This window comes from Felis catus, chromosome F2 (genome assembly GCF_018350175.1).
Source record: "Felis catus isolate Fca126 chromosome F2, F.catus_Fca126_mat1.0, whole genome shotgun sequence".
Classification (NCBI taxonomy): domain Eukaryota; kingdom Metazoa; phylum Chordata; class Mammalia; order Carnivora; family Felidae; genus Felis; species Felis catus.
This window is the reverse complement of record NC_058385.1, coordinates 76,504,758-76,531,465: the sequence shown is the minus strand read 5'-3', so window position 1 is coordinate 76,531,465 and position 26,708 is coordinate 76,504,758. Positions and strand designations below refer to the sequence as shown.

Here is a 26,708-nt window from a genome sequence, read left to right as displayed (position 1 = left end):
TGGGTCACCCCGAGCGGGCCCAGGGGAGGGGCCGTGAGCTTCCACACAAAAGAATCCTTTTCTCCGAGCTCCCAGTGTCTCAGTGCCACAGCACAGGGCCCAGCCACTCTGCAGAGGACCCTGCGGTCACCAGAAAGCGGAAGGTATTTGGGCATGGCAGCGAGCACAGTGGTGACAACTCCAGGAAGGTATCCCTTGAAAGAGCTGGGCTGCAGGGTCTAATATAAACGTGGAGAAAAGGCCATCAGCTGTGATTTTGAAAACCACAGGAAGTCGCTCAGATCCTCCAAACGCTAGAATGCAGAATGGTTATTTCGGCCCGCCCTGCCTGGACAGCTGCCGGTGGCACCAGAGTCGCCGAGGAGGAACCCCAGCTGTCTGAGGGGGACCGAATCGAACTCAGCCAGAGAAAGGTCCAGGGGTTTCGTGTCTAAAGGCTTCCTTTGTTCGGCTGTGCTTCTGTTCTGGGCGGCACAATCCCTCTTAGGCTCTCCCCCAGCCTCGGGGACACTCAAAGAGCCCTTTCAGAGCTGGGCTTCCAAGAGGAAGTCTGTCCTGCGGGGGCCGGGAGACCTGAACCCTCGGGGCCACTGCTGGCCGAGCTGTCCCCCCTCCCCGCCCGGATCCCCCAGCGCTGTGGGCGCCCGGCCTCCCGCACTGACGGGTCAGGAGCATTTCTGCACCAGCCGGGCCTCTCCCCACCCCCATCCCCCATCTCGACTGCACCCCCCCCCCCCCGGCAACTCCTTGAAGAAGCTTCTTGAAGGAGCCGCTGACACTAATTCTTCTCCAATCCGTCCTTGAGTCTGCTCCCAGCTCTCACTCTGTGAAGTCAACCACGGTCACGAAGGCCTCGGTCCTTAACGTATCCCCTGGTTCCTTCTATGGTCATCCAGCCTCACAGAGGTAGTTTATTTTCTCAGTGGCCCTGGACCAAACTCTTTGCACCGTTCAGTGCCCCTCTCCCGCACTCCACATCGACCCGCGGGCAGTGCCTTCCAGGCACGTCTGCAGCTGGGCCCGTCCTCAGTGTTTGTGTGGCTGCTGTTCCCCGGGGCAGGCTGGCCGGCCCGCTCACCTTCACTGCCCTGGCCTCTCTGGGGTGCCCCCATCCTGCCCCACCACAGCCCATTCTCAAGGCGGTTCCAAAGTGATCCTGTGAACACACACATTGTGTCACGCTGCTCTTGTGTTCAAACTCCTCCTCCCACTGAAATAAAGCCCAAAGGTGGCCCCACGTGCTCTGGTCCCCAGCCGCCACCCTGATATCACTGCAGTCCTCTTTGCCCCTTGGTCATTCTATCACTTCTACGCTGGCATCCTTACCGCTCAAGCTCCCAAGCATGTTCCCACCTCAGGATCTTTGCACATGCTGGGTGAGGTCTTGATGTGGCTCACTTGTTTATTTTGCTAGGACTCTGCTAAAAGGTCACCCTGTGATTCCTCTGCCACACAAATTAAAGTCTAACCCCCGCCCCCCGTGACTGTGCTCTCAAGTTCCTCAACAGCACTGTCACCACCTGGCATTCTCTCTCTGGGTTTGTGGCTGATGGCCTGTCGCCTCCTCCCACTGAAAAAGGAAGCTTCTGGAGGACGGGCTCCCTGATTTGTTCTCCGCCCGCTCTCGCGTGTAGGGCGGTGCCCAGCATAGGCGAGATTTTTGACGAGTATGCATTTAATGAATTAAGCAACGGAGGCGGTAAAATAAGAGGCCAAGATTATGGTAGCAAGAGCGGGAGCCAGGACAAGGGGACAGGCGGAAGGGGCGTTGGAAAGTTTGAATCCCTGGGATTCTTATTTGCAGGCGTATGGCTGACATCACCGACTCCGCAGGGGAGAGGCTGCAACGAACAAGGAAGCTCAACTTCTTTTCCATTTACAACAATCTGGCTTATGTTCTACGGTTCCTGTTTGTTTGTTTAATTTCAAACAACAGGGTCCCCGGATCCCACCGTCACCGCGCCCCGCCTTCCCGAGCGCGCTGCTGGGTACTCAGCCTCCGGGCCGTGGCGCCCACCCACCGCACCCACCGCACCCTCTCCAGAACAGAACTTTCCCGCCTGGCACTCCCGAGCTGCACAAATGTCGACCCGGCAAATGCAACGGCACGACTGGCTGCAGGAGTAGAGGAGAATCGTGTTTTTAGGGTGCATCATGAGAGGATAAGGAAATGCAAGCTTATCAGAAGTTATTCTGTGGTTAACACGATGCTCCCCACGTGGAGCGCACCGTCAAAGCTAATGCCTTGAGGAAACGTGTCTTCGAGGGAGGAGACGGACACTTTTCACAGCGCACGAGACTCCTCTTCGTGAAATTCCAAGACTGGGAAGCATGTTGCGTGAGCTTCCGGCAGAAGGAATAAAACATTCTCCCGGGGCATACTGAATTAAAATCACGATGCACCAGTAAATGAAGAAAAGAGAACGAACAGAATAACCCTGTCCACAGGGACTAGGACCTTTACGCTCCGTAACAAACTACAAGAGAGGCCTGAAAATCAGCCTTCCTTCCTGGCAGGACACGCCCACGTTTCGTGCTCCATCACGGAGACAGAGACATCGTTTTCGAACCTGGAATATGTGTAGAATCCTGACCTCTGGCAGCGAGGGGCAGCCATACAGGGTTCTCTAGTGTGCACCATCCAGAGCTTCCTGAAATAACAACACTTTGTTTTTCTAGTTTATTTTCAAGGGGACGAGACTGAAACGGACAGCCTTTATTAAGTGATACACAGATCATTTGTTCGTTCGTTGTTGGGAGACCACAAAATAAGACGGGATTTTCCTTCCCTTTTTGAAAACAGGCTTTCCAAATTAAAAAGGCATACCATTTTATAAAAACATTTCACAGGACATAAAATTGTGAAACAAAAAATTAAGACGATTTTCAAGCTCCCAAGTGAATTCATTTACTGACTAGGCACGTTGGTGAGTTGACAATTCGTAAGCAGTCCACAACTTGAAGGAAAGTCCCTGAAAGAGAGGAAAATGAAATATATTTGTGGACATCAAGAAACTAATAATTATCTACGCTCTGCTGGGGGTGGTGGGATTTAGGCAGAGGAAGCAGGCAGGCTGAAACTTAGGAGAAATAAGGATGTTAATGGAAGACGAGGCAAAACAAAATAACAGAAATTTAAGAACATAAAATATTTGTGTTTAGTAAGGCAGATGAATGGTTAACTAGTATGGTGAGAATCAAAATACTCTCCAACGCGACACTTATGGGTCTGATTTCAGAATGGCAATGCCTGGTTTTACATGGAACTCTAATACCAAAATGTGACATGGGTCCCCACAGGAACACACTGACGGGACAGTCCTTGACTTCTTGTCGTCTGAGATGAGACCCAACTTTCAGAAATATTTACAAGTTTTTCATTAACGCCAAAGAATATATTTTGATGTGCTATATATCATACAACCATGATTTCAAACAAACCCAGTGGCAATCGAGAGGGAACAAAAGTCACCCAATCACAACGGAGAAGTGGCCATCACTCTACTCCACAGCTCTGGCCACACACGTCTGGCCCCAGGGACCCATCACCACCACACTGTTTGCTCTTGGTGCCCTATGACCTGGTCCTTCCCAGCGCTCCAGCATCCCCCATTGCTCTGCCGGCTCGGGCACCTGCTCATGTGCCCACGTGGGGTCACCAACGTCCGCCTTCCCGCCTGCACCAGCCCGTTAACACCCTACATTCTTCTCCCTGCTTTGAGATCTCAACTGAGCTCTAGAAAGCTCCATGCAGGTGTCCCCTTCTCTGTGAAACCTCTGCCTCCTCGCCCTCCCTCACAGAGTTCACCACCATTTCCTCTGCACGGCCTCTGCCTTCGCAGAGCCTGTTATTACTGGGGCCAGGGACGGTGAGCCACACGGGCCACCGCACATGCTACGACTGACCAGGGCAAACCGGATTTAAAGGCTAATGCTGCATGCGCAAGGTAAACATCGAATGCAGTAGATCTATCGGCTGGGGTGTGGTCTGGTTAATCAGTATTTCCTGAATCGAGTGCCAGCAGCCAGTACTCTCAGAGGGAATGGAAAAAAGGGTTCTTTTGGCAAAAAGGGAGAGGGAAGATCCCGACGTACTGTCATGATCTGGGAAAGTAGGGAACAGGGAAAGGTGGGCGAGGACACTTCAAGGTACCCTCGTGGGCCCCCCAGACCGCAGGCGGCCCTCGGAACCAATCTGCTCAGGCTGGGCAGTGGGAGGAGGCCCACAGCCTCACTTGTCCGCACAGGGATCCAACCCATGGCGTGCCAGTCGCCATGCTGGGCGTCAGAGACCATTTCAAACCCGTTTTGAGTAGAGGAGTTTTCCGTGCTAACGGTTGTATACAGTAAGAACGCACGTGGCAGTCAGAGTTCAAGTTTCCCCCAGAAAAGCATAATCAGGGACACCGTTACGTCCGTAGAGAACCACGCAGTAATATTCCTAAAATATGCAAAAACTTAATGAACCTGGCTCAGAAATTCATTCTCGAAGACGTATACAAACGTGCACGATAACAGAGATGCAGGGCTCTGCTTTCTAGCACAGTCTTTAGTGGGTGTAAAATACGGGAGGTGAACTGCATGTCTGTCAATCTTTGTTTAAATTAGAATAGTTAGTTCATATATATACCATTCAGCCAATGGAAAGAAAAAGGCAGCTTTACAGTATAAATGACAGAAAATGAATTCTAAGCTATACTCTAAAGTGAGATGAGGGAGGTAGAAAACAGCGTACTGTTCTGTATGTAAAAAAGCAACAATTAGAAAAGAAACCTATGCTTTGCTTATGCACAGACTATCTCTGGAAAAATGGACAAATACACAAAAAACCATGCAAACAGGTGGGTGTTTGGGGTACGGGTGGGAAAGAAGATCAACTTTGCATTCTATCCTTCGGAATTTTAGATTTTGTACCAAGCACATGGAGTACCTATTAAATACAGGCCATATTTTGGTTTCCTGACTTCGCATTTCCCACTGAAAAAGCCAGTGGTCACAGAAGTTACTTAATCTCATTTTCACCGAGAAAGCAAACTCCTAAGAGTGCCAAGCGCTCAGTGCTGGTGTTTGAAAAGGCACAGGGTCGTCCGCTCCCCCCACTCACTCGCTCGCTCCTTGTGAAGCATGTCAGCAGCCCCTGCCGTGTGCCAGGGACCACACTGGCACCTGGATGAACCAGTCAAACAAGACACGGCTCCGTGTTTGCGGGAAGACAGACGCATCAACAGACAGGACAGAGACCTAGCTCTGGGAGCCCCGCTCACGTCACAAGGGCTTCTGCGCCTGCTCACTTAGTCCGTCTCCCCTTTTAGTGGCCTGTCAGGTACGAGGGACCTTCTGAGGTAGCAGACAGGGGACGTAAGGCCTGGATCTTGCCAGTAGTGGTGGTCAAAAGATACTTCTATGCATCTAGATCTACATCTGAATGACGTAGATGATTAAAACCTGTTTAGGGGCACCTGGGTGGCTCAGTCGGTTAAGCGTCCCACTTCGGCTCAGGTCATGATCTCGCAGTTCATGAGTTCGAGCCCCGCGTCGGGCTCTGGGCTGACAGCTCGGAGCCTGCAGCCTGCTTCGGCTTCTGTGTCTCCCTCTCTCTCTGCCCTTCCTCCGCTTTACTCGGTCTCTCCGTCTCTCTCAAAAATAAACATTAAACAAAATATATTTTTTAAACCTGCTAAATTCTCTGCAAATGGAAGGGTGACTGACTCCGCCCGGTGAGACCAAGGACGTCCTGTCCCGTCTCCCGTGCTGCGGAGACACCGTGCCGCCTCAATTCGTCAGGTTCGCTCGTGTATCTGACTGCTTGTTCACCTGCCACTTCGTGGGCACGAGACATGGTCCATACACGAAAGATGTTTCTATGCCGGTCGGAGGGTGGGTGGAAAGGAAAGTGAACAGCCCCTCGAGGGACGCTGTTTTGCAGAATTCGGGCAGCTACAAGGGTTCTCCACCCCCGGGGATCCTACCCCCAGGCCTGATGTGGAGACCGTGTGCCAAGGAGGCTTCCCCAGCAAGGCCAAGCTTCACGGTTCACTTCAAAGTTGGACAGACCCTAAGGACTAGCTGTGCCAAGAGCTGGGTGAGAGGGAGGGGCGAGGAAATGTGACTCAGGCAGAGGAGGACAGGAAAGCACTGTGAGGGATGTTTGGTAGCAAGGCCGGAGCAGGGCGGGGTGGGGCGGGGTGGGGGGGAGAGCAGTGCTGGAGCAGGGCAGGGAGGGGTAGAGAGCCTGCTGGAGCAGCCGGGAGGCAGGACCAAGATGGGGCCGGGCTTTGTGTTCAGAGCCAGGGATCTGAGCTTTACCCTGAAAGCCACAGGAGCCACTGAGGGGCTCATCACACAAAGATCTGAAAAACAACTTCAGGACTAGGTGCTCATCACCGAAACAGAATCCCACTGAGAATCTAATCAGTTGGATTAGACAAGAGGAGGACGCAAGTCAGACTGGGAAATGTCCTACAACCCATCTCAGAGATGGAAACAGAATCAAGACAAGGTAGATTTTGTTATTTCAAACACAGTGATGGTTTTATTTTTCCCTTTCTATCTGTATAAGACATTGACAGATATAAGCAGTAGACATTATTTGCATAGAAAGTAACAAACTTTGTTATTTATATTCATGACCTAAATCGTATCAATTGGCTTACGTTTTGGTTCCTTAGACTTCTGATTACATTTTTATTTTTTTCTCCAAATCATTCGGTTTAGACTCTGGGATTCGTTTCTCTGTACACACTGGCCAGAGCAGAGTCACTGTCTAATTGTGAGTGAAACCAATGAGCTAGACTGTCTGAACTGTAATACTATTGACACGAGCGGGTGTTTTGTTTGCTCTCTGCTAACTCCTCCTACCACCCCTGACACTGTGTGTTAGGAATCCTACTGATCCCCCGACCACTCTTTCCGATTCATGGTCTTCCTGATAAGCCCTTACTCTGCGGAGAGGAGGTCGAGAATGAAAGGTAGGGCCCTGTGTTTAAGACAGTGTGTCCGGATATCGGATCGACAGCCCGTGCAAACAGGTTCCTACAAAGTTCTTGCTGGAACGGAGACGCCCAAGGCACTTTCTCCGCCTCGGGGGCTGGAGTAGGGCAAGTTTGGAGATGAGGAGGATATGATTACTGAAAATGGGGAGCGTGTCTAAGCTTCTTAGCAGGAACCGCAAGGCCCTTCACCACGCGTCTCGTGCCTACCCAGACGGCATCGCCTGCTGCTTTCTCTGATTGCCCAACATAACCGATTTCCTAGATAATCGTGCTTTTTCATAGCTCCAAGTACTGACATAAGGCAACAAGCAAGAGCAAACACTTATGTTAGTGCCGCGCACGTTTCTTGTCCTTATACAGCGACACTGAGGTGGTGTCTCATTACTGTGCCATTTTATGGGTGGGGAAACTGCCATTGCAGCTGCAGTCGAGAGAGGTTTAGTAACCTAGCCAAGGTCATAAAGCCGGTAGATGACGGAGCTGGGACCGGAGTGCTTCCAAGAACACCTTCCCCCATGTGGTCAGGTTCTCTGTTCCTGGTGCTAATTCCCCTGCTGGCACCCGCCCCACCTCCACCCACCCACCTAACAGGAGCGTCTCTCTTCCACGCGCCTGCCTCTGTCCTACCGACACCCTCCTCGACCATCTCCCCCGCAGGCTGTTGCGTCTTCGGGGACGGGACGACGTCCCACAGCACAGTGTCTGCAGCACAGCAGAGGTTGGGTCAGTGGACCTGAATGAATACTGATAGCGGATCAACAAGGCATCACCTGAATATGAGAAGATTCAGAGCCTAAACGCAGTCAAGAGATTTTCCAGGAGGGAATCTGGGGCAGAGGTGGAAGACAGCCAGAGCGGGGAGTACTTCTCAATCACATCGAACTAATGCTCAGTGTTGTGGGAGTCACTTCCAGGGATACAAGGTAACATAAAGAGTAGCCCCTGCTCTTAAACAGCCTTTAGTCCAATGGGGGAGTCAGTGCTCGTCCAGAGGAGGGACAGTGTGATGGCCACCAACAACACAGACTCTGGACGGGACGCGACGGTTCAACGTTGGCTCTACACGTTGCAGGGTGTGTGAGTTGATGTGAGTGATTTCACCCCTAGAAGCTTAAGTGTCTTCCTTTGTAAAAAGGGGATGACACCCACCTTCTTAAAGCTTTAAGGATTCAGTGAAATCACTTACTGAGAGTGATAAGCTCGTGTGTGGTCACAACAGCAACTTGTAGCCAATCTAAGTCCTGTGACATCAACGCTGAAACGAAGAAGTACCAGCCGGATTCAGAGAGGGCCGAGGGATGGTGGCCACAGAAGGGAGGGCACCGGGCCACGTCCTGGAGAACGGGCCTGGTTTCCGTGGGCGAAGGAGCGGGGGCCAGCACGTATGGTTATGGTCCACCCCTTCCATCGCCCTCCAAATTACTTCAGAGGAACAAGGAGAAAGAAGGCTTGGCAGGTACGTGCCAAGTACAGGAAGCCCTTGAGGCCAAGCAGGAGGCTTCTCGTCCGATAGCATTCCTGGTGGTTCCAGACCTTTCTGGCTCACAATCCCTTTTTACAGTCCAGGGGAGCTATGGGTTCTTTAAAAAAATGAAAATAAACATAAAATTGAACAATAATTCCTAAGACTTAGCTGTGAAGAGGGAGTAAGCCTGGGGGTTTACCCTCTGGGGACCGATCTTTAATCCCTCAGTTAATAAACCTACATTTATTATTCAGTGTGCTAATCCCCCCTCCAAAATTACTTAATATGGAAGGAAAGTAGTGACAACCTTCAGTGTAACACTACACGTTGAAAAAAAATGTGTTCTGTGTCACATTCCCTTTTTGTGCAAGAAAAGACTCTCCCCACCCCTCAGAAACCCAAACCCCAAAACTTTATTTTGGTCCATGAGACTAAAAAGAACTATCCTCTTCCTAACAGTAATTTGATTTCAGGCTAATTTTGGCCAGTGGAGGGGAAAAACGCTCAGCTATTTCCAATACTGATTAAATATTACACAATTCACAATTACACAATTCACAATTACACTTCACGTTACTGTATGACTTTCCAGGTTACAAAACACTCTTTAACATTCGCTCACTTAATTCTTAGTAACAGCTATATGAGATAAGCATCACTCTCATTGAGCTGCTGTCCCAAGGTACACAGCAAGGGGCAGAGCTCAGATACAAATACTTTTAAAACCTAAGACTCTCTGGGAATATAAGAGCTTAAGTAGCAGTGTCTCTGATGGTTCAGAAAAACACGAGAATATGGTGAGACCAAAACTAACGATACATTTCCCTCACAGATCCCTACGTGTTTAAAAGAATTATGCAATTTCATAAGACACACTTTATGGTACTTATTTATAAAATAGTTTGCTTCGCAACATCAGAAAGGAAAATCACACACACAGAATCAGACTTTCAGAAGCCCTAGGATACGTATTGTCAAAAATCTGCAGCCTATCAGTGTAATTTTTTTGCCTGTAAATATATAGAGAGAACACAGTTTTTTTTTTTTTTTTTTTTTTCTTCAAATCAGGCTCGACACCCAGCATGGAGCCCAATGCAGGGCTTGAACTCACAAACTTGAGACCAAGACCTGAGCTGACAACAAGAGTCGGACGCTCAACCGACTGACCCACCCAGGTGTCCTGCCACACGGTCCGTTTTTAGAAAATAACACTGGGCTCATATGATACATTAGGCTTGATAAACTGCTTTTTTTTCCTTAATAGTTTGGAAATTTTTTCATATGGTTGACTAAATGTATTTTTTTACCGAAGAAAGTAATCCAAATATTAATAAATAGTGGGACGACCGGTGTCTCTGCCTTGTGCATCACAACCAAAGCTGACTGGGTCTGACTTGTTCACGTTCAGGAAGCTTCTTTGCTGACGGGAGGAGTTAATTCGCGGTAATCACTAGTGCTGGTAACAGGAACCAGCATGGGATATTTTCCATGTGACTGTAGATAAGCATGAAATTGTCTTCATCTTCCGCAACACATCAAAATAATTGGAACAAAAGGCACGTACCTTTGTTTGCTCCCCGGGCACAACCAGTTCCTTTGACTTCCCAAGATGGCTGACATTTCCTAACAAACAAACAAACAAAAACGGCCTTTTTACTCAAAGAGAAGGAAATCTCTTAAGAAATAAAAATTAAACATTTTATATCATCTACAATTGAAAAAAACTTAACCCAAACGATTAAAAGAATAACTTTATTAAATATTTGTCAGTTTTAAGAAGTGCCCTCAATTACTAACCAAATAACGTATTACAAACCACTAGTTATGAGGTTTTACATTTGTTTAATAGGGAATAATTGGCCCCAATTAAACTGACTGAACTAAGGCTTTTTAGATTACTAAAACAAATTAAACTTTTTAAAATGAGAATTTAGGTGATCTTAAAACCTCTCTAAAATGGATAATGAAACTTGCTAAGTTGTAATCTCCCTGGTTTTATTAGTTATATTAAGATAAATTAAGTGAGATTAAAATCTTATTTGATTTATTTACCTTTGACAATGAAGACCGTTTAAGGGTTACACATCCTCAGCCTTGGCGAGTGCGACTCAATTAGTCAAGTCAGAGTGTCTTTAAAAGCTTTGTGCTTATTGCTTCCAGCATGGAGCGAGGTGTTCATTAAGGTACCAAAATTCTCATAAAAAATCCAAAGTTGCACTAGTGAAAAAACGCTCAACAAGATGAAAACTGATCACATGTTTTTCAGAAAATCAGTATAGTTATTTTAAAACCAGTTTTTAAACAAGATTTGGTTGTGCGTAGGTTTAACGTGTCACTCACGCAGCTTGATAACCATTTGGACTCTTTAAACAGCATTTAAATCTACGGTGAGTAGAGAATGGTACATTTAATTTTATACCATTTTTTTAAGTAAGTTGTACAATGTTTAGTGTGAACCCTTTTATGACAAGCGTTGTTAAATGAACTCTTTCCCTGTTTACAACTATTTATGAAGGCCTTTTTAAATAAGCAAAACATGAAATTGTTAGCTCACACACACGAAATTTCTTTCAAAAGTTTATTTAGTATCAAGCAAGAGGAGACTTTGCTTAACACTACAGAACATTTCAAGACTTGAGTTACAAAAGAATACCACATTATTTGCACTTGTAATTGGCTTCCCTTTTTACGCATGTTGGCAAGAGAAAAAAAAAAAACTAGCATATGGCTGAAAGATAAAATAACTAAATTTCTATGGAAACCTTTAAAATGAAAGGTGAGGCTTATGTTAAAAGGATGGATTAACATATTTAGTAAACCTATTTTTTTGTTTAACACTAGTTAATCAAAGTTATTTTTTTTTCCTTTTGATGACCTATTTTTTTCATATACAGACTGGAAATAACAAAATTTTACATGTCTTTTTTTTTTTTTTCCTTTTTTCTGCCCAGGTTGATGTTTCAACAAAGTAGTTTTAAAGTTCCATCCATTCAGATTTTAAGCATTTTGATTTATTTAAAAAGGGATTGTTCATAGAAAAAAATTACTTTGAACAGTATACAGGACTGGTGGAGATTGGCTATTTCACAACATCAGACAGTACAATCAGTATCTGCCATATGGCTGGTCTCTGTAGACGCCCTTTGCTGTCCTCGCTGAAGGTGCCTTGTGTCTTGAGTTAGTCCAGTCCTCTTGCCCTAAAATCAGTAAGACGAATCACAATTAGATCACTGCCATGGATCCCGCTGGCTTCATTTTTCAGAATCTAACTTAACCCTTGAACCAACGGTAGCTGTCATATTGAAGACATATATCCCTGATGCACTAGGAAAAAACCAACGGTATTTACTTAAAAAAAAAAAAAAAGAAAATCACAGACACAATGGAAAATGGTTGTCCCCTTAACAAAACCTAACAGCACGGGAAGAAAAATGAGTTTTGTGTCTTCAATGGCAACCGACTTCGCAAGAACTTGCCTTTGGGCCACTCGTTTAACCAAAGCTCACAAGCCCAAAGGGCAAAGGGAACTGCCTTTTGCTAAACGTCAAGATACTTCTGAATGGGAAAGAGAATGGGAAGAGGCTCACTTAAATTTCTTTCTTTCTTTCTTTTTAATGTTTATTTTTGAGACTGAGAGGCAGAGTGCGAGCGGGGGAGGGGCAGAGAGAGAGGGAGACACGGAACCGAAGCGGGCTCCGGGCTCCGAGCCGTCAGCACAGGGCCCGACGCGGGGCTCCGACCCACGAACCGTGAGATCGTGACCTGAGCCGAGTCGGATGCTCAACCTACTGAGCCACCCAGGCGCCCCCACTTAGATTTCTTTTAACAGCAAAAACATAGAAAACGCAGATAAAAATGTGTGCGGGCAAAAGGAGACAAACACAAAGAGCAACGCGGGGATGGGGAGGGAAAGAGAATCGCCGACACCATGTCTCCCGGGCCCTTCCACGGAGAGTTCGGTGAAGGACAGTTGTGTTGGGTGGAATGCGAACGCCCCGACAATTCTTCCTGGATACGAAATACACCTAGTGACGGAATGTTCGTTGTCAGGCATCATACCAGTACCTGCATCCCAGACACGGGTCTGGAGTAACAAGAGGCATCCGTCATCTAGACCTCCTGAAACTAAACACCTGTTCAACCCCAACACTTTCACCCAGTCGTCACAAGTCTCTGCCAGCAAATGGTTAACGTCTCTGCGGCAACGTACAGCAAGTGAAAAGCCATGTGTCCACTGAGACCAATTTAAAAAGGCTGTGAAGGAAAAACACTTAAAAATGACCTCTTCTTTTGATACAAACATGCAATCAACGTCACTCCCTCAAGCTAACTTGCATCAATTTAAGCGGACAGCATCCAGCAAACCAAGGTATTTCTCTTAAGTGTTTGTTACAAATAACAACAACAACAACAAAAAAAAAAAAAAAAAAATCCAAGGTGAGGTCATCACAGCTTGGGGGCAGGTGATATAACAAAATGCACTTCAAAAGGAACACCGGAAAATGGTTTTTCAGTTATGTTCAGAGAAATGTCAGAACATCCATTAACCAGAATCCTGATTCACTTGCGCTGGGTACCAGGCATTTTATCAGAGCTTTGCAACTGATTGAAGCTTCCTGTTCTCTGATCTCTTTGCCCTCCGGCAAAGGAGCTTCTCACTATCATTATGCTGCTGCCGCCAATTCTTTTAATTAAACCTGTCCTCCTTCTGCACACTGAGACTTCGGACGCGGATTCCCCTGCATCCCTACCAGCTCCCACTGAACTCAGACGGGTTTAGCTGTCTCCCCGCAAGCTGGAGAGAGGGCCTGACGTCCTGTCCCTGGCTCAGTGCTTTGGTAACCTTTATGGAAGGACTCCCACAGTGATGTTTTCAGAGCATTTGCGATCGGAGAGGAATTAAAATATGAAGATGGGGGTGGGAGAATCGTTTTAGAGCTGCAGACTCAATGACTTCATTTTCCTTTACTGTCAAGAAGCGAAGACGCTTCAAAAAGCGCCACGCTTTCAAGTGTCTGCAGTTTGGCAAACGATTCCATAATTGAGAAAATCAGCACATGGCAATCAACCCAAACAGAAAATCTAAGCTGAGGATGTGAATCTATGCAATTTTCTATGAGTATTTGGTCCTCTTTAAATATTAAATTTAAATCTTAAAGGAGCTTCTGAAAATAGCTAGATATGTACAGACGAACGGAGAGGAAGCTGCTGTTTCGGTCAAAACGTCTTTATGAGGTACGTTCTCCTCCGTTAAGATCTTGAAGGTGTTTCTGGGACCATCCCCCCACTCTGCTTCCGGTTCACTCTGGCCAGGTACTCACCGTAGGAGTCGTACGTCTCTTCACTGAGTCCATGTCCATAATCATAGTAATCAGCACCACTGCAATGAACAAAACACGCAAGAAATAAAAACGTAAATAAAGATGAAAACGCAGGAGAAAATGACTTGGCTATGGGTCTGAATCACATTCAGCGAAGTATTCTAAAACAGTTACCAAAGGTTTCCAACTTTAATGCCTCATAACTGTGTTTGACACTTGAGCCACAGCAAGTGGCCAGTGAGCACGGAGTGAGCGCCTCTTGTGCGTGACGGATACCAAGACCATCCTGGAGGAAGAGTCTGCAGAGACCGCAGGCGGGTCGCGGACAAGTGCAGCTGGCCCATGCCAGGCGCCTCGCGGGTGCAGAGGGAGGAAAACCACGGGTTCTGTCCACCAGAAGGCAAGGACCTTCCTTCCTCTCTAGCTCCAACCTCCCAGAAAGCCCGATGCTGTGTGACCTGTGGGCTTTACAACAAGGCCTGAGACTCCAGGTTTTGTTTCCCCAGGACTATGCCGTCACTGCCAGGAAGTGGCTACCGATCAGGAGGCCGGCACGATGACTGTGTCGTGACAGGAGAGCAGGAGGGCTCCCTGCCGTCCGGTGACGGCAGCCTCACCACGCATGTGAGGATGAGGCCGAGCATCTTTTCAAAGCACAGGCGCGTCTGCATTCTCACGTACAGCGTCCTTGAGAAAGCGGGGGTCGGAGGGAGCCCGTCACCAGGGCCATTCTGCTGCAGACGATGCAAAGGAGGCTACATGTACACAACATATTTCAATCAGGCGTAATTTTTTATAGGAACAGACCTATGGAAAAATCTAGATTACTAACCCACGGCAGATATAAGCAGTTTATGACGCTATTTTGAGGATCCAAGGGGGAGCTCCCACTCACCCTCTCAGGCTGTCCGCTGTCCCACTCTACTTAATTTTGTAGGGAAACAATCGTCCTGAATTTGTTATCCTGGATTGTCATGGAAATAAACATTCTCATTATTCCAACCCCATGCAATCAAGTAAGAAGTTCTAATCAAAATGGAAAATGATCAGCTCAGCTGCTTAACACCTTAAGAAGTTGCAAGATGAATAATAAACTCCACGCTGTGAGTGTTGCCGAATGCCAGCTGCCGAGATCCCGTGGAGTCCTCACGGCAGCCCCCGAGGTGAGTATGAGTGTCATACCCATTTTATAGCTAAGGATGCTGCAGATCTGAAAGCCAGGGCGCTGGCCTCAAGTCTCACAGAGAACAGACAGGTGACACGCTCTTTGGTCAAACCCACACCTGGCTCTCCTCCCCACGCTTCACTGTCACGTGAGCACTACCAGAGACTCATCGGCTCCGACGGCCGCAGCACAGCACGGCGATCCTAGGAGGAAGGGGTAAGCATGGGGGGGGGTCCCTTTTTGCCTCAAGTGCGTGGGCAAGGGCCTTCACCTCTGCTCCGCCTTCTGCTAGAAATGTTCTTTCCTCTCCTTCCAAGCTACCTGCTACTCAGTCTTCAGCCACAATGTTACTTCCTTGGGGAACTTTCCCAATCTCCCAGAGTCAGCGTGGCTCCCCAGAGCAGCCCTGTCCTTGCTTTTCCCCCACCCCCACCCCAGCACAGCCCCACTCTACACGGACGGAGTCCACGGAGGAGGTGCGCCCCCACCATCGGCTGCGTCGTGGTGGCTTCCTGGACAACGTTAATGCTCGAGCAGCTCTGAGCACCCGAGGGGGGAAGCCAAGGAAGGGGTGGGGAGAGGCAACAGAGAGGAGATGGCGGCAAGGGCCTTGCAGGCGGGGGAACGGCACACACGAGGCACGGATGCAAGAAACAGGCTTCAGAATTTGAGTCTACAAGTACTTCCATCAGGGTCAAGAAGCACTGACCAAATGCCGAGCCTAGAATATTCCTCCGTATAAAATGCCTCCTCCATGTGCCAAACACAGGTCAGATCTTCTTCTCCTGGCTTACTCACATCCTCACCAGCCAATTAAACACAGTGTCCCGTACTGGTGACGACGGGAGCCTGCTGGCATGGAGATGGAACGTACTCTCTCTGGAATGTTCTGTGTTAAGCCCCATGGTTTTTTCAAGCATTGGCCAGGAACAGGGCAGTCGCTCTTACAGCTGACCTATTATATACCAAGTGGCAATGTGTAATTTTTCTGAGGAATCGCGTGCGGCTACAGAGTTTTAAAAAAAGGTCTTCGGATGGAGAACTGGCACTCCGCGAGGGCGTGGGAGAAAGGAAGGGAGCGTGGGAGGAAGGGCCTCTGATGAGTGAGACCCGGGCTGCACTGACCGCCTCTCTGCAGACATCATCTCACTGAACCTCCACAGAGTCGCCATCCTTGAACATGAAGCAGCTGAGGCACAGTGACGCTGAACCACCAGGTCACACAGCTCAGAAGGGACAGCACCTACACTCGAAGCTCAGGTGCCAACGTCACCACGTGCTGAAGACCTATGCCAGGGGCGGGGGGCGGGCTGTGCGGTTCACCCAGACCTGCCCTGCTCCCTCCCCGAACGTCTCACTTGCCCGTCTGGGGTTTCCATGACCCCTCCTCGCACCTGGAAATGTAAGTCAGGGTCCACGTGAAACTCACTGCCGTGTGATCGTGATGAATTACAACTGCTTTACTTGTCTGTCTGGTCTCAAATTCCCTCCCTCCCTTTCAACAGTTGCAATTTTCCTTCAGGGCAGCACACAGATCTATGGTGAGAGGGAAACAAGAGGGACTGGCTAAAAAAACATCAAAGAAACATTCACATTAAAAAAAAAATCCAGCAGAAACAAGAATGAAAGAAACAATATTGCTTTCCTCACTCTTAAGGTTTTATAGATTTAAATAGGAGAATTGCTTAAGTAGAATACTCTTTTTCATCTTGAGGACAGAAATTCAGAAAGGAACGCCCTGTTGAAATGTCAGTGTCAACGATGGGTCAAACATCTGCGTGTGAACCTGGGCGTCCACCTGCCAGGCTCCCGGGGTGGGGGGGCATCCTGCTCACTGTCTCAGCACCCCCGTCCATCAAGCCACGGGCCTGGTGTAGGTCCTGTGCGGACCCCGGGCAGCTGTGACATTCTTGATGGCTCATGCACTGCAGTCAGCCACAAAGTAGTCAAAATAACTTCTCATTTTGTTGGGAAAAAAAAAAATGGCTAATGTTTCGTGGAAAACAGCACTAAATTAAATGAACCTCGGTCCTCTTTCCAAAGGTCAGAAGTTACAGCAGAATGGCTCCTTAGACAAATAAAACCCTGATGTTCTTGAGAATTTTATCAGTCGCACAAAGTGAATTACGTCTTCATAGAACTGCACGAATTTCCTTTCCTGAGACAGGCCTCCACTGTTTAATGTGATGCTGTCGGTGACAGGCACTGAAGCTAATCAACATAGGAGTCGAGCAAGAGCTTTTTGACCAAACCAAGTCTTTATCAAATGGACTGAGCAGTAATGAACATCAGCGCAGACTGGAAATTTGTCTGTGAAGTGCCCTAACACCATTCAGCATAAAAAAAAAAAAAAATGGGGGTGAAGAATGTTTCCCATGAACAGGAGGATAAGAGGTAGCATAATTTGGTCCAGCAATGGTTTGGTGATAAGACAATCTTAGTTTTGACAGGTGAAAACTTGAAACTGACATTTGCTATCATTTTGCCCAGTTTCTGATTATTTATTACAAGACGGTCGTCAAGCCAGGAAGCTGGGAGCAGCTGAGCCCCACTCTTACACCTGTCAGCTCCACCGAATTGCTCTGCCAGCGCTTTATCTCATGCACCTCAAATGTCTATTAACCAGAGATGTGTCCTAATTCCCAAGGATGAACTAAAAACCCAACATAAGGCAAAAGGGAAAAGACGCTAAAAGTCTCTTCATTTACGCATACAATAACATTAATAGTAGATAAGAAAATACAGTAGGCCAAATACGCATCAACTCCCATCAAAAGGGATCCAGGGAAGCTGCTCCCTGAACAGGTCAAGAGTGGGCTTCCCTTGCTGGTCCTATGGCCACGTCTGCCCAGGCCCTTTATTCCCCGCTGTTCTACCCCGTCTCAGTGGTAGAGGGAAGTGTAGGTATGCAGCAGAATTCCTCACTTTCCCAGAGGTTCTTGGTTTTACCAACCAGCATCTAGAACGTCCCCCCCCCCCCCAACCCCCTGCCAACACACACACTGGGAGAGAACACGGGGGTCAAGGAGCAAACTGTAGTACTGGGACCAAGTCTACCACTCCTGAGACCTTCTATTCTCCACGGACAGGGGTCCAAGAGGAGGACAGAACCTCTGCCCCCAGATCACCCTGTCTCTGTGGGATCAAGAAGGCAATCCTGACATTGATCTGTCCCCTGTCCTTTTAACCTCTTCAAGACTCTCCACCAATTTCTACTTTAAAGTCTCTGAACCCAACTTCATCAGGTCTCTTGCTGGTTTTTATGTCAGCTCGGGAAGCTCTCAACCACTAGGATGCTCTTATCCCCAAGACTCCTAAAGTCCTGCCCGCCTGCTGCTGTCCACCCTCAGCACCTACTCCACTCTGAAATTCTTCCCCCAGGGCCCCCTGGAATTCACAGCCCACCACTGGCAAAGCTGCCTATATAGTCTCAGCCTCCTCTTGGAACACTCCTTCCTCACTGGAAACTTGATTCTCCTCCGCTGACAGTTATTTCCTGGGTTGTTTCCGGGCAGCCTTCTCCAGTTTTTATCTCCCACAGCTCATGTACCGTTGGGCCCAGAGGAAGGGGGAGCGTCTTCCCTCTCCCAGTACCATTGCCCTCCATTCCTCCATACCCACACCCAACTCGGCATCTCCCAATAGCATCACTGTCCTAAGTCGTGGGGATTTCAGCACATGGACAGAAGAGCCTTCCAACAAGCTGGTCTCTCAATTCCCTGGACGACTCTTGTCCATCCATCTTGCTCTAGGTTCTTTTAGCCATTAAAGGAGTCACGCCCTAGACTTGCCGTTACCAATAACAGAAACCTTCCCCACCTCGCTCAGTGTCCTGTTCCCACTCTGTGACGTCCTCTTTCCTGCTTCACCCCGTCCCTCCAGTACATCATCCTTTCACATCCATTGAAACCATCCTCCCCCCCGACACCCCTTAAACCTTTCATCAAGGGAACCACCCAACCGCAAGTGGCTGAAGTCAATACTCAATTCTCAGTCCTTGTGCTTAAATGACTGCTCACCATCTGTTACAAGGGACCTCTTCCTTGACATCCTTTCTTTCCTTGGCTTTCAGGCTGCTGCACTTCCTGGTCTCCTTCCTGTGTCACTGGCTAGACCTCACCAGATGACCTGTCGGTTCCTCCTTTTCCTCAGACCTCTTAAAGCTGGAGAGTTCCAGACTTCAGACCTTGGTCCTCGTCTTCTTTATTGACCTAAACTCCCTTGTGATTTTGTCCAGTCTCTTGCTTTGTATACATCCTAAATAGCAAAAACTAGCCCCGATCTGAGAACCTCTCTTAAAGTTTACATTCAAGTGTTAACTGCCTACTCGACACCTCAACTTCAATGTCTAACAGACACCTCAAATTTAACAAGGCCCAGACTCCACTGGACCTCTCATCTTATCCCTAAATCTGCTCCAGCCAAGCTTCCTAGATTTCAGCTGACAGCAGAGTTTCTTGTTTGCTCAGGTCAAAAAAAGTTTGTGGAGCCATTCTTTTCGTGGCTATTCCCTTTGCCTAGAATGCTCTTACCTCTGGACATCTGCATGGCTAACTTCACCTTTCTCAAGTCTCTGCTCAAATGACACTATCTCAACACGGTCCGTTCAGATCACGATTGCAATCTCCCTGTCTGGCAACCCTCACCCGTATCACTCTGCTCTACTTTTTTCTACAGCATTTGCCACTTTCTAACATACTATATACTTACTTATTATTTTTACTGTCTATGTCCTTTCGGTAGAATGGGACTGTGAGCTCTACAAGAGAGGGACTTGGGGCTGGTTTATTCAATGACATACATACCTCAAGCTCCCTGAGAACAACACCTAGTACAAGGCAGGAACTCAGTAAAGTTTGTTAATTGCGCTGACTGAATTGTAAGCAAATCGTTGGAAAATTATGGCTAAGACAATACAAGAAAGACCAAGTGTTATTAGTGGATAAAGATGAACAAGAGGTCACTCCTCTTACCCCACTTTTCAAGGTGCAAGACGGAACGATTCAAAGGCACTTAATATTTTCTGGCTGTTGAATAAACTTGACAAATAAAATTAAAAGGAAACACTAAGCCCAAGTGTGGCTGTATACTTTTGAGCACTTCCTATGTGAAAGACACCATTCTGAAAAATGGAGATCCAGAAATAAGTAAGGTGTGATCTCTGCTCTCAAGAAACTAACAAAGATGAGCATGTATTTCCACAGAGTAGGGTGTAAGTGTGCATGAGCACAGAAGCGTGTCCAAGATACCTTGGGGTCAGAGTCTCAGTTTGTTGGGGGGTGAGAGGAAGGTACGAAGGTAACACATGACTGGCTGAGGGACTGAATGAGGAGGAAAGAAGCGACAGGTGAGTGGGGGTCAGACTACAAAGCGGTTCACGAACTCTCAAAAAAGGGAGTTAACTCTACTAGTTCACCCGGTATACACAGGGCACCGACAATGTGCACGTGTGTGTGTGCATGTATGCGTGTGCACATATGTATATTCTTTTGCACTTAACCTCATGACAAACCGACGAAGTGGATATTATTGTATCTCCTTTATGTACAATAAAATTGAAGGTCTGAGAAGTTAACTCAACTATCCAAGGATGAACAAGAACAAGCGAGGACCAAAGCCCTAAGTCAGGTCTGTCTGATGCCACAGCGGATGTTTATCCTACTCGAGCTGTTGCTCGGAGTGCGGAGGAGATCCTTCCAACAGGAAAGCGGTGACAGTCTCTTAAATCACGACACTGCTTCTCTCCCTCATCGCATGTCACACTCACATCTCTCCTGGCACCTAACATGCCCTCCCACGTAAGTAGTAACTTGTGTCTTTCTTCAACTTCTGAATTTTCTCTTTTACAAAATTCTCTTTGCCCCTTCATCCTTCTAGCTCTCCCACTCCGGTGACCCCAGTTTTGAAGTTCTGGGTCCCACCTCCCGTCTCCCTTTTTCTCCCATACTTGCTTGCTCTTTATCCTTTGCCGATACTTAATTTTTAAATTCCTGCCTCCCTAACTGGTTTGGCCTTTGTGGATTCCCAGTATTCGTCTCCATATGAAGATTTAATTACTTTACAACCATCTTCTATTCTTTGGGCTCTGTTCTGTCAAAGTGTGGGTTTGTCAGTTTGTTGAGTCTGTTTTTTAAATGCTTAGTATATGCTGGATAGATAGGTGTTCATTTTCTGATTTGAGATTCTCAGTTTGCCTGTCTGCGGACACTACCTCTCGTTCAAAATAGCTTTCTTCTGGTGGTTGCGGAAAAGGGACAGAGTACGCTATTGGGTGGGATACGCAAGTGATTTGTTTCCCGTCCCTGGGCCTCCTGGTTGCCCTAAAGGGTGGTCCCGTCTGAGGTCTGGCTTTGCATGGCTCCCGCTGTAACCTGGGAATGAACACCACGAACGCACTGCTGAGCATCCCTGGTTAGAAAGCAGGGCCAGACCAGCCTGGCTGTTCCAAATGCAGTCTTCGATCAATTCCCTTGGTGCCCCTGTTTACAGCCACTGACATGGTTTTACATCTTCCTAAACCTCCCCACCATTACAGCACCCTTCTCTTCCATGGTGGGGGGGGGTATGGGGGTGGGGAGAGGGGAGGTGGGAGGGGGGGTTTCATTTGGTTTCCTCAAGGCTCTCGTTTCATCTGCTTTCCCTTCCACAATCTTTCGAAACTTGTTTCTGTCACTTCAAGGGATTCTGAACGGGGGCGGGGCGGGGCGAGGGGGGGGGGGCGATGGTGGAGCAGGTATGTGTTCTTAGCCCATCCTCTTGATTCAATCTTCCTGTCTCGTTTTAAATCCTTTTTGGTTTATAATGCATTATAGATTATCCCTTAATCCTCAAGGCCCTGTCTGAAGCAAACATATTATTTAATTTTACAGGTGAGAAAAATGAGGTCAAAGGATGGGAGCCATGTCTAACTCAACTGCTCCCTACAGTGCTGATCCCTCCCAGATCAGACAGGTAAGAGGAAGACTGATATGAACACGAGGGCTGAAGACCGTCCGTGACTCACGCAAGAGTCTCTAATACGGACGTTGTGTTGCAGCAGTTGTGGCAATTTTCCGGGGTGGGAGGTGAACCTGGAATTCATCCCAGAATCATCTTCAGTGAATCTCTTCCAAAGTTTAATTAGTAAGTTCTGTGTTGTTTGAATTTAACATGAAAGGGCTGATGTTTTTCTGGATTATGTTGGCCTGTTCTTTTAAGATAAAATTTTATCTATAATCCTTTTGACAAAAATTAAAATTTTAGCAAACGTTTACGAAACGCTTATCATCTGGCAGGAAAAACTACTGGACTGAGCACACGTGGTCCAGAGAGTAGCTCCGGACCGGCTGGCCTGGGCTAGTGTTTTCGCTCTACTTGGGAGCTTGTAATCCTTCCGCAACCATTAAGAATTTTTACAGATGAAGCAGAGTAAGTGAAAAGTAACATTTAAAATGAAACTGTGGGACTACTCTTGTTTTCCCAATATCACAGATAACTGAAAGACTTGCAATTCCTTCAGGGTAATTGGCTAAAAAATTTCCAATCTGCTTTCAGTAAGAGCCTTACTTCTCTAATAGTTCTTTAATAAGATTTCAGAACATTTCCTCAGGAAGGTGCCGAATAAATAAGTCTCCGCACTGGGCTGCACCGGTCCGATGGCAGAGCGGCAGCCAAGGTCTGGTCGTCGGCCCATTGGTTTGCTACATCCGGGCCTCCCCCTTGGTCACGGCCGCCCCTCCTGGGGGCTGCTCCCCAAACGGAGCTAGCTTCCTCCAAGACAGGAGAGATGGGGGTAAGGGCACTTCATTCCTGTCTTCCGGGTTTGGCAAAGCGTGTTCAGATCTAAACGCAAGGCTGTTAATCCTTTGCCCCTCTTCCCCTGAGGATCGCAAATCTGGACGAGGCAGCTTTGATGTGGGAGGGAGGCCAGGGCCGGCCCCTCTTCGTAGGCCACCCCTGGCTTCACAGTACCCCGCGTGTGATGGGCACGCAGGGAACACACTTCTGCCCTCAGGGAGCTGACGGCGTGAGGACAATTCAGTGGACCAAAGGGCTGCACGAGGGTTAAAGGGCCCTCGATAACTAGCTTCCTACGCTTGCCGCTGGGGGCGGCTCTCGCCCCGCGCTCTCCCAGAGCCCTAGTATATGCATCCTGTGTGTGCAAACCGGCCTAGAGCGGTGGTGTTCCAAGTGTGGCTTGGGCACTCCTAAGAGCCCCTGCCATCAATCACGGGTCTGAGCCCCACATCGGGCTCTGCGCTGGTGGCGCAGAGTCTGCTTGGGATTCTGTCTCTCCTTCTCTCTGCCTCTCCCCTGCTGGGGCTCTCTCTCAAGATAAATACATAAACTTAAAAAACATTTTTTTTTAAAAGTATGTTTGTTTAAACATGTCCTTGATGAAGCAGTACAGATTACTAATTTTAATAGATCTCCACTATTATTCTGCAGGATGAAACAGAAGGGTGCTTACGGGAGGTCGGTGGCTGGCTGGGGCGTGGGGGTGACCTCGGGCTTTCTCGCGGCACAGCTTTCCACTTGAAAGAATCAAGTGCAGACACACTATGGTTACTCCGACGCACGTGTGTGGCAGACACGTTCTCAGAGATGAACGAAGTGAGCCTGTCTCTTCAGGAAAAACTGACAGTATTTGTTACCGATGACTCAATTCAAGCTTTCAGGTATGTGCTGCAATTTTGGAAAGTTAGTACTGACCACTGTAAACGGATAATAAGGCAGTACTTCTACAGACCTCTCTGTTGAGACCGGTGGTGGTGGCAACAGATACGGCTCTTTCGTACTGCCCAGGGAAATGCGTCACAGGACCGTGAGAACACGCATGTCCCAGCGAACCAGTGTTTTTCGTATGACCCAGGTCTGATGTTTCCAAACCCACCAAATGGAAGATGGACCAAGGTGTTTCAATGAGACAGAGTATGACAAGTTTACTGATGTGGTTTCAGAATCCACACTGCAGCTAACCTTTCAGAAACTACCACTTGCCAAATTTCGGTGGAGTCATCAAAGAATACCCACAGTTAGGTGCAAGGCTGTCAAAATTCTTTTCTTTTCCAACTGCGTATTTGTGGTTCCAACTACTTCAACCCAAACAACATGTCCCATCAGACTGAACACAGAGGCAGAGAGAAGACTCTAGCTAGCTCCCATGAAGCTGGACATTAAAGAGATTTGCAAAAATATAAAACAATACTGTTTTTGTTTTGGAAAGTAGTGATTTTCCATAAAAACAGATTTTTTTTTTATGTTAACATGCAATGAGTTGGCTACTGTCATGTATTTCATGATTAATAACTATTTTTAAAGTTTCTGTTTTTAATTTCACATGTGATAAATGTTGACAGATACAAGCCATACACACCAGACGGCTTCGTGGCCCTTACAATAAAGGACAGAGGAGTTCTGAGACCGAAGGCTTTAAGCCCGGGCACAGGTCACCTGCCTGCAGGAAGTGTGTGAGAGCACAGTGACTCCTACACGCTGGCCTGAAGAATGATTCTTTGATCTGGAACAATGTCTCTCCGTCCACCCGGTGACGGGGGAGGAAGAAGGGCTCACTCACAGAACTAGCCTGTGGACAGAGCTCCGTGTCACAGCCGCCCGGCCCCAGGTCTCACGCGTACCAGGATCAAAAACCGCCGTTTCTGGCAAGATCGGGAAAAGAGGGGAAACTTAAATTTCGTATAAGCAGGACAGATGCGTACACCTCCCCAGATCCATCAGGCACAGATCTAACGTGGGGACAGTTTCAATTTCCTCACAGTACATGTCACTTTCTAGTGCCCAGAATGCAAGAAAATAGAAGTAAAAAGGTTTGAAATAAAGAGTTCTCTTTAGGAATTAGAAACATTATATCCATTTGCCAATAACTCGACTATTTAAATGCTCAGCTTAAATGGCCAGATATAATTTACGGTTTAACCAGGGAACCTATTTCTCTGAGAGCAAGTTTCAGTAATTCTTTTAGCACCAAAATTTAAGGTCTGATTTTTGGAATTCCAGACCTTTCGGAGTTGATATTGTTAACCTGATGTTAGACGTTCCATTGCTCAGGAGAGGACCCATCGCAAGCCTGATAGGGGAGGGAAAACAAAGGCAGATTTAAGAGGCGGTGTATACGTACAATGGAATACTACCCGGTGATGAAAAATGAAATCTTGCCATTAACTAGAAGGTATTATGCTAAGTGAAATTAGTCAGAGGAAGAAAAATATCCTATGATTTCACTCATATGTGGAATTTGAGAAACTTAACAGGGGAACATAGGGGAAGGGAAGGAAAAATAAAATAAAAACACAGAGGGAAGCAAACCATAAGAGACTCTTAGATACAGAGAACAAAGTGAGGGTTGCTGCAGGGGAGGGGGGCCGGGGGATGGGCTAAATGGGTGACGGGCATTAAGGAGGACACTCATTGGGATGAGCACCGGATGTTCCACGTAAGTGATGAATCACTGGGTTCTACTCCTGAAGCCAAGACTACACTGCAGGCTAACTAACTTGAGAATAAAAAATAAAATAAAGTAATTTTGCCATGTTTCTTAAGCTCAGAAATAAGATTTGGTAAAAAGAGTAAGTGGAAAAAGGGGTTTAAAAACCTGTGGGGAATTATTCGTGGTCTCTATTCAAATGATGAAGAGTTAACAGAAATTTCAATTTACAGGAGAATCCTATTTTAAAAATGAGTCAAAACCATAAACATTTTAGGAACTGTAACTGAAAAGTTTGTCTCCTATTGTTTTCAGAGACAAAAGAGGATTTTAAAATGACAGATGAGAAAACAGCACTTTTTCTTCTTTACGAGTAAATTGATAGCGAACTGGTTACCTTTAAGTATGCGTCAGTCATCTGGTTTTTGTCGAAGGGAGGCCACCGCAGGCTGAGCTGCGCTGTGACGTCACTAATAGCTTACATTTCTATGGGTCCCCTACGAAGGATACATGCACCTAACCCAGTCACTTAGCGCAGACCCTGTCGCTGTTCCAGCCTCCTTCGTGCGAAGCGAGGCCTGGCCGCCGCGAGGGCACAAGCGCGGGGCACCGCGGGAGGGCCGGGCGGCTTCTGGCTTCAGGGGTTCAGGGGGGGTCGTGGCTCTGCCACGCGAAGCTATTTGCCGAACCAACTGCCGTGAGCCAAGCATTTCGGGCCTGCGTTCGTTCATTCAGTCGTGGAGTCAAGGTTTAAAGAAACAAAACGAATTCACGACCTTCGTAAAGCTTGTATTATAGTGGGAGGGACAGGCCGTACACAGTTCGTGTATCAACACGGCAAGAATCACAAGAGCAGGAAGGCGGAAAGGCCTGGAATCAAGCTGGTATTTCACAGCCTACCCAGAGAACCCCCGCTACCAGGGTGTCCTGTGAGGCCATGAAGCGGGTGCAGGCACCACCCGCGGGAACACGTCCCAGGCAGGGGGACGGTCACGTGAGGGATGTGGGCTCACTCTTGGCACATCTGGGGGCCGGCAGGGCAGTGTGGGGGGAGCAACGGTCAGGGAGGAGGCTCTGGAGGATTGCACAGGGCCAGACAGGCCATGGGAAGCCTTCGGTTTCTGTTTTAGATCTCGAGGGAGAGGGAAAGTTACCGGCAGTTTCCCCGGGGTTAGGGAAAACCAGCACTGCCACTGACGGAGTTGGGGCAGGTGCCATCGGGAGGTGAGCCCCGGGCACGCCGGGTCAGACAGGCCTCTGGGAAGGGATATCTACAGGTCAGGAGACAGAGCCGCACCGGGCACATAAATCCGGTCATGGCCACATAAAAGGTACTGAAAAC

General features: G+C 47.8%; 1 protein-coding gene and 1 long non-coding RNA gene across 8 annotated transcripts in view; one reads left to right on the top strand and one right to left on the bottom strand.

Annotated features, from left to right (window-relative positions):
• Positions 1-2,701: 2,701 nt before the first annotated feature.
• KHDRBS3 (KH RNA binding domain containing, signal transduction associated 3) overlaps positions 2,702-26,708 on the bottom strand; it is a 190,236-nt gene continuing 166,229 nt past the window's right edge. For 2 of the 4 annotated variants that reach the window (XM_019823178.3, XM_023248659.2), the window contains exons 8-9: positions 13,779-13,837; positions 11,022-11,654 (exon numbers count right to left, since the gene is read on the bottom strand). In XM_019823178.3, the coding sequence (XP_019678737.1) occupies positions 11,563-11,654; positions 13,779-13,837 (151 nt within the window). In that variant the 3' untranslated portion in view covers positions 11,022-11,562. Of the gene's footprint in view, positions 2,973-8,178; positions 8,573-10,021; positions 10,081-11,021; positions 11,655-13,778; positions 13,838-26,708 lie in introns of those variants that run through there. The other 2 variants (XR_006592730.1, XR_006592729.1) reach the window with 2 other exon arrangements.
• LOC109496247 lies at positions 13,844-25,769 on the top strand. 4 transcript variants are annotated; one of them, XR_006592734.1, is made up of 5 exons: positions 13,844-15,159; positions 15,382-16,345; positions 20,505-20,741; positions 21,813-22,350; positions 25,682-25,769. It is a non-coding gene; the product is annotated as an uncharacterized LOC109496247 (long non-coding RNA). The 4 variants fall into 4 exon arrangements; XR_006592733.1 differs by lacking the exon at positions 25,682-25,769 and having other exon boundaries at positions 21,813-22,065; positions 22,218-24,789; XR_006592732.1 differs by lacking the exon at positions 25,682-25,769 and adding an exon at positions 23,450-24,789.